The following is a 7,785-nucleotide window of genomic DNA, read 5'->3' as shown; positions in this document are numbered from 1 at the left end:
GGAATACCATGCAGCTTAAGCCATGCAAGACGTTCAAACTCCACACGTTGCCCATTCCATACTTCTAACCCATCGAATAACACCTTCCAAAGTTGAATGTCACTGTGGAACACGTTCTTATCTTCAATACTCTGAAACAAAAGCAAAACATTCAATCCTCCCACATACTTAATATTTATCCTCACATCAGTCATATCCTTTAAGCTCCTCTTCAATGCCGTCAATATATCAAACGACTTCACCCTTCCAACCAAGCCCCACTCATACCAATCGCTCAAAGCAATTACATTCTAATCAATATTCATCACAGGCATACCCGAGTCCACTTCTTTGTTTAAAAGAGTATCTAAGAAAGATCGATTCCCAACCCCCTGATTCACAACGACATTCCCCACATTATCATTGACATTCTCAACCCGTACCTGATGCAAGTTCGTACCTTCATTCATCACCGGCTTCCACTGTTTCTCCTCCTTCCTCGGAATCTTCTCCCCGTCAACAAACCGAGCTAACACAATGAACAATTTGTAACTTCCAATCCAGACATCTTTCAATCTAGTTCCCAATTCTGCTGCGTCACGGACTTTTTTGAATGTTACGAACCCAAACCTCTTGCCTAACCGATCATACTTCCTAGCAATATACGTGTTCAAAATCTCTCCATATCCCTTCAAAGCTCCAACCAAGTCTGCCGACGAACATCCTCCCGGCAAATTTGAAACAAAGAATTTTGTACCTTGCTCCTGAGCATGTAATCTGGTCCTGTCTTCTCGTCCGCTTCTCTTCTTAGCCGGTGCATCATACCATTGATCAACCCTATACCGATCCCTTGCCTCCATGTTGAAACGGCAAGGGACTGAACAAATATATGAAGATGGTGAATGTAATTTACAAAGTTTGGGAGGAAAACCACAATATTAACATACCTAGTTAGGTCCGATGGGGATCCAGGTACCAGTGTCTTCATTTAACCTTGTGAAGTTTTTATTTATTTCCTATGTATATTTATATTAAAAATATATTTATTAGTTTTATTATTATATTATTATTACCGGTTTGAATGTATTCAACCATAATCTGGTTTGTATTAATTCAACATCTGGGTTAAAATTGGTACAATGTGATAATTGTATTAAGGGTGTGATAAAAATTGTTATTTCTTATGAGGCCAAGGGTTAATTATGGGGTGAACAAATGTAGAGATTTAAAAGTATGATAAGAGAGGATGTGAGTTAGTCAGTAGTGGTTTTACTAAAAAGTGAAAAAGTTCATGTCACGTAGACGGTAGGGTTTTAACTAACTAAACCCTTAAAAGTGTGTAGTGATTTAACTAAAAGATAGGTAAGCAATGAACTGCTAAGGTACATTTTTCCTAGTTTGTTTGCTCTGGAGAACTATCTGGTCAATCGCTGTGTTGAGATTCATGGTCAAACATCACATGGAAGTGGAGATGGAGAGAAGAGTTGAGGGATTGTTTAGACTTATTGGGTCAAGTCTTCTTTTCTCAAGGCCCAGGTACGTGGAAATGGAATTGTTGGGTTCCGGAGAAGGTCAATACTCTTATGTGGAGTTTGGGTTGGCCTGTATTAAAAACAGGTCGACTTTGAGCCCTATTTAAATATTTTGAAAAAAACTTTATATTTTTGGTTCTGTCTTTTTGTTTTCCATTTACATGGTTAGTTATAACACTTACTATTAGTTTTGACACACCATATTATTTATTACTTGGGATACTCATACTCGCCATTAAATAGGTTATTTATAACCCACCTACAAACCAACAATCCGTTTATAATTTGTAAACATGTATGACTCGTTTAAAAAACTGGTTACAAGGGTCGTGTTCAGGTTGACCTGAATTTATGTGTGTGCAGGTTAATGTTGTATTATTTGACACGAATAATAATATGGGTTAGGTTCTGATTATACATTTCAACCCGCTAACCCAACACGATTGACACCCTAGTTGTGAAGCTTTATTGAAGCTTTATGTAAAATGTGACATCAGAGTTGAGTTGGTTAGATATAATCGGTTGGAGACTTAAAAAAACACAAAAATGCTCCCGACACCCTTGGGCTAAAGACCCCCCCCTCCCCCCTCAAGCCTTTTGTAATGGTATTAGAACCCCAAACGCAGTGATGTGGCATGTTGTCGTGTCATAACCATGTCCACTGCACATAGCCTAATTACAGAGTTTACGTTGAAATTCTAAAAAAGTTCGGTGGTGGAGTCATTATGACTAGGGGTGGAAACGAGCCGAGCGACTCGTGTGTTGCTAGAGATCGTCAAGAAAAGGCTCGAAATGAGCTGAGCCTTATCCAACTTGAGCCTAAAATTAAGCTCGTTTATTTATCGAGCCCGAGCACGAGCCTGACATGTGAAGATCGTCAGACTCGTCAAACCTTATCGAGCCTCAATGTAATATTATATTTTATTAATTATTTAATAATATTTAGCCTTTATTTAAAATTGTACAGTAAACAAGCCGAACCAAGTTTATTTAAACCTGTTTACAAGTTAAGCCAATACAGTAAACAAGCCGAACCGAGTCTATTTAAACCTGTTTACTAAGCCAAACCTAAAAATAATCATCTTTGCTCCTATCATGTTTATCGTTTGATCCATACACATCCTCGTTACTTTCTATCAATCCACTTCTCTGAAACCTGTTAGTTTTTTCAGGTTTGTCTTTTATCTTATTATTTTGTTGCACATTAAATTTCCACCATTGTTATTTCATTTATAAAGCGGTCGATTGTGTTAGGGTTTCTCTTTGTTGAAAACCATTGCATTGGGAGGCTTCACAAGGCCCACGATTTCGAAGGACATGTGATTTAAAAAAAAACCGATAACGTATATGTTATTTTTTTAAATAGCAAACATATACCACTTTCAATATAGGCCCATTTACAAATTATTTTTTTATGGTTTAGAATTTAGCCCACTTGGAATTAGGTTTATTGAACTCAATACTAATTTGATTTTTTTTTTTAAAATAATAACAAAACATAACAGAAGGGCACATTTTTTTGGTATGTGAATTCTCAGAGACGTCTCTGTTATTGGGTTATGTGGGGTGGGTGCAGAGTGTTATTTGCAAGCGTTAAACAGAAGCATTAAAGGTTGTTTAGGTTAGCAGTCAGGAGATTTGGGCCATGTATGCTTGTTATTATCCAGTCATAGTTTAATCTACAACTTTCATAGGCAATAAGGATTGTTTGTATAGCTATATTTGATTCAATAGTTGCTTATGAAATCCAAAAATTTAGCCAACCTTACCCAACACATTTATTTGTATGTAGTTTTTTATTCTTTGAGTTGGTGTTTCAGTTGATTTTATGGATTTGTACTCGCTATTCACGTGCATTACATGGTGCACACCATGTGGTTGTAAATATGCCTCTTCTAAAAGGTTCTCTTCATCTGACCGAAAGTTTCACTTCTGATACCTGCTCATATAATTTGTTTGTAATATCAAGTGGGATTGCTGTACACATTTTAGATTTTTGAAGCTGAAAAGATTGGTTTACGAGGGAGAAAACAAATTTACCAAGTGGGCGTTTATAATCTTTTAGGGGTATTCAGATACAGCTATTAGTATTTGGACAAACAAGGTGGGCTAGGTGGCCTTATATAAGCTTACAAACTTGAAAAGGAAACGGGCAGATGCATACGGCAACTTAAAGGAAACATGGAGAAATGGAGAACATGGGTAGCTACATTACTATCATGCATAATACGTGGGTAATTCACCGTGCAGATGACTTAGAACATGGAGTTTGACTGGTGATAACGGGTCAGCGGTCTTACGGTGGGTAGTCTATACCAAGGTTAAAGTAGTTATTGTAGTTCTCAGCATACTATTGGTTCTGAAATGAATTGCCCTATATATACTAAGAAAAGAGCTCAAGAACTGCATAAACACTTATACCTATCGCTTTAAAGTTTAAATATCATATCTAAAACAGTTTTTGCCCCTTCTTCTCTCTCGCATTACATGCGATTATCTTGCATGCACTGCGTACAAGTGCTCATGCGGTTCTCGTGACAGGCTCTGTGAAGATGTTGAAGTCATTGATTTTGAAAGCTAGTTCTACTCAGATAAATTTCAGTGTTGCTCAATTCAATCAACAGGTACTATTACATACACATTTGACCCAAAAGACACTACATTTGACTTTACAAACAATAAATATAACACGTGTTTCATCCTTTTCTTTGTAAGTTTTTTTGTTTATTAGTTTGCTTTTACTGCAGCGAGGATTGCACAGTAGAAATAAAATGGCAATGGAATATATCGCAAAAGGGTGGAATGCATTGAAGGAAGTTGACAGGGTGATTAATTATTGTGAACCTAGAGATAAACGCCTCATTCCTCACCTTAAGGTAAAAGAATACATATATACATGATTACCGTATATTTATCTGGATGTTCTTACTTGAATTCTTAATTATTTCCTTATCGGGTTATTTTATCCACCTTAGACTGCAAAGGATAATTTTGAAATGGCGCTAGAAGTTGATAATTCAAACACACATGCCAGATATTGGTTATCCCGACTGCTGAAATACCACGTGCCTGGGCAATGTAAAGCTATGTAAGAGTTTAAATATATCTCAAAGGGTAAAATGCCATTTTCGTCCCTGAGGTTTGGCCAGTTTTGCGACTTTCGTCCAAAGGTTTGGTTTTCCGCATCTGGATCCAAAAGGTTTGAAATTTTGCTATTTTCATCCGGCTCGTTAACTCCATCCATTTTTCTCCGTTAAGTCAGGGTATTTTCGTCTTTTTTTGTTAACTTAAAGGGGAATTCGGTCTTTTTCACTTTATGTACAAGCATTTAAAATACCCCTGACTGAATCCGTTAGACCGAATTGCCTTTTTAATTAACAAAAAGACGAAAATACCCCTGACTTAACGTAGAAAAATGGATGGAGTTAACGAGCCGGATGAAAATGACAAGATTTCAAACCTTTTGGATCCAGATGCGGAAAAACAAACCTTTGGACGAAAGTCGCAAAACTGACCAAACGTCAGGGACGACAATGGCATTTTACTCTATGTTAAACTACGTTCTTAAAATGCATTTTCATTTTTCTTAATTTTGCAACAGAGGAGCTGCTTTATTGGTGGAAGCTGCAGATATGGGTGATGCAGATGCTCAGTATGAATTGGGTCGTAATTTAAGAATCGAGGTCTTTATATATGACTCCCCTTTTAACTAACTAATTTGTGAATTTCATATGACAAATAGTTAACATTTCCATGAACTAATATTATTATTTTCAGAATGAGGGCGTTCACACCGATCAAACAGCTTTTTGTTATTTGGAAAAAGCAGCCGACCAGGTATCTTACTAAGGCTGGGGGTGTGGTTTAAAGCCCCTAGGGGCTTTATAGTGCCACATCAGCGCCATGTCACATAGGGGCTTTAAAGTCCCTCCCTTTAACTTGCATGCAATGGTTTAAAGCCCCCTTATTAAACAAAATACAAAAAAAATAATAGTAAAGAGCAAAAGATTTGGTTGGTTGAAAAGAATGGGCCCCACCTGCACACCCCCCCCCCTTTTAGTGCTCGTTACTGCAATGGAGCCCTCTCCATGGCGCCCCCCTTTGGTGCCCAGGGGATGGCTATGGGCGCTAAAGAGCGCTAAAATTGATGATTTGGCCAGAGGCGCTATACCACACCCCATGGCCTAAAGACATAATTACCAGTGATACGTTTCTCATAATTTGTTTTAAAAAAATATCCGGGATTAACATTTTATATATTTTAGTTGCAACCCGATGCTCTCTACCTTCTCGGAGCCGTATATTTGACTGGCGATTGTGTTAAGAAAGATATCGCCTCAGCGTTGTGGTGTTTTCATCGAGCTTCAGAGAAGGTATAACAATTCATAGTTTTATAATTATTCATATTAATAATTAATTAAGTATACGCCGGTTTTGTACAATCTCAGCACCAGCTGTATGCTAAAAAAGTTTTAGTAATGCTCCAAAGTTATATCCATATTTGAAAAGGTCGCATCATTAAAGACATCCTTTATTTCTCAAAAGTCAAAAAGATTTAATTTTTTTAGTGAGCAAGTTATTTTAAGTTTCAAAAAGTTGCTGAAAATAGACAGATACCATGTAGCTAAAGATCAAAGAACATGAAACTTGTATTTTCTATGAGTAGGGTCATGCTGTGGCAGCAATAGCATGTGGATCTCTTCTTATTAGAGGTATGATATTTGATTATTTGTACAATTTAAGCTAAAAAATAAAATATATGTTTGTTTAAATTTTCATATCAAGCCAGTGATGATTACAAACTAAATACACTAATCTTATACTGTCCCAGAAAAACAAAAGACTTTAATTTAATCTATTATTATCGTCGTTCTATCAAATCTTTACTCTAGTCCAGAAATCATGTCGATATTCTGTTGTTGTAATCCAGGCTTAGTTTGTCATGGTCATTTAACATTATTATGTTTTTGGGTCCTATTTTTTAAATCCAGACATTAAGATATATAGTGGGTCCCATATCTTGGATTCTTTCTGCCCCCTTTGCTAAATGACATGGTTTTTTCTTGGTTTTTTTTTTTTCTATCAGGCTATGAACTTCCCACATCGGTAACAAAATTCAATTTAGAAAACAGACGATTGAGCAGGAAGTTAAAGAAGGAATCGGGTGAACCCAAATGTAACCCGATCCAATTGGCAAGGGAACAATTTGAAAATGCTGCAAAATTAGGAAATGATCTTGGATTTAGATGGTTAAAAAGGCTCGATGACGAAGAAAAGCGTTTTCTAGCTACATAAAAAATTGGTAAAACACCTGATGCATTTTTTAAAAAATGGGTATACTGTTTGTAGTTTTGTACCAACTACTTTTATGTAGTACATGAATTTGTCCAAAATCCCAGTTTACTTTTTGGCTCATTATTTATTTAAGATATACTTGTCTCTTATAAAGTATTGCATAATGATGTGATTAAAGAATAGAAAAAAGCCTAAGATCTAAATAATAATGGTTCCAGCCTGCAATAGAGAATTTAAAAGTCTCTTTCTGAGCTTACTTTTATCCTTCATATGGATATATATTTTCATATATTAATCAGAAATTGTCTGCTAATATCTTCCTGGAAGCAACAACATTCATGCATATGTTAGTTTATAATATCTTTGACTAAAGCTAAACTTGATTATTTAACCATTAGGGATCTTTTGTATTTTTAACATGACTTTATAATCCTCTAAGGGGTGTGTTTTCATTTTGTGTGGATTACAATTTGAAATAGTGTATCTTTTGATGATTAAGGGGGTGTCTGATATTGTTAATTTAAAATTGTTTATCCATTTATTGCCTTCTGAAATGAACAATTTGACAAACAAATAAGTAATTCACATACACCTTCATAACAGGTTTTGCTGTATCCAAATGCAATATAATCAGATAAACCGTTTTAATAAGCAATCCTAAACGCATTCTTAACACACACAAAGGTTAAGAAGTGTTACGAATAAGCGTTTTTAACTTATAGTATGACGTTTTTCTCTTGATTTTTTTTTTGTATCAACTGTTAACGAACAATACTCGTCATATTAGTGGATATATATCGACATGTAATACAACTGTTTATTCATTATCACGTGTATGGTCTAAGTTTATGATGCCTATTAAACTCGATGTTACAATGTTACATCAAGATATATTTCTTTATTTGGTTTTGATCGACCCAAGTATGTGATGAAACCTTACCTGGTCAAAAGAGCCTAGAGGGTCAGAAGTTGATTAGGC

General features: G+C 35.8%; 1 protein-coding gene across 2 annotated transcripts; it reads left to right on the top strand.

The window, feature by feature from the left end:
- The first annotated feature begins 2,569 nt into the window (after positions 1-2,569).
- LOC110906052 lies at positions 2,570-6,926 on the top strand. 2 transcript variants are annotated; one of them, XM_022151386.2, is made up of 10 exons: positions 3,291-3,413; positions 3,504-3,812; positions 4,053-4,135; positions 4,259-4,387; positions 4,487-4,599; positions 5,113-5,194; positions 5,289-5,348; positions 5,777-5,884; positions 6,178-6,223; positions 6,598-6,926. In XM_022151386.2, exons 3-10 carry the CDS (start codon positions 4,064-4,066, stop codon positions 6,804-6,806), a joined length of 819 nt encoding a protein of 272 aa, XP_022007078.1. In that variant the 5' UTR covers positions 3,291-3,413; positions 3,504-3,812; positions 4,053-4,063; the 3' UTR covers positions 6,807-6,926. The 2 variants fall into 2 exon arrangements, with proteins under 2 accessions (XP_022007080.1, XP_022007078.1); XM_022151388.2 differs by lacking the exons at positions 3,291-3,413; positions 3,504-3,812 and adding an exon at positions 2,570-2,683.
- The last annotated feature ends 859 nt before the right edge of the window (positions 6,927-7,785 follow it).

The sequence above is a fragment of the Helianthus annuus genome, chromosome 14, assembly GCF_002127325.2.
Source record: "Helianthus annuus cultivar XRQ/B chromosome 14, HanXRQr2.0-SUNRISE, whole genome shotgun sequence".
Lineage (NCBI taxonomy): Eukaryota > Viridiplantae > Streptophyta > Magnoliopsida > Asterales > Asteraceae > Helianthus > Helianthus annuus.
This window is presented reverse-complemented; position numbering and strand designations above follow the sequence as displayed.

Bases quoted from the DNA above. Each gene is read 5' to 3' on its own strand.
- LOC110906052 (XM_022151388.2), top strand. From the start codon at position 4,064: ATGTTGAAGTCATTGATTTTGAAAGCTAGTTCTACTCAGATAAATTTC. The intron at 4,388-4,486 runs GTAAAAGAATAC...TATCCACCTTAG, and splicing joins GCCTCATTCCTCACCTTAAG to ACTGCAAAGGATAATTTTGA. The intron at 5,885-6,177 runs GTATAACAATTC...TTCTATGAGTAG, and splicing joins TTCATCGAGCTTCAGAGAAG to GGTCATGCTGTGGCAGCAAT.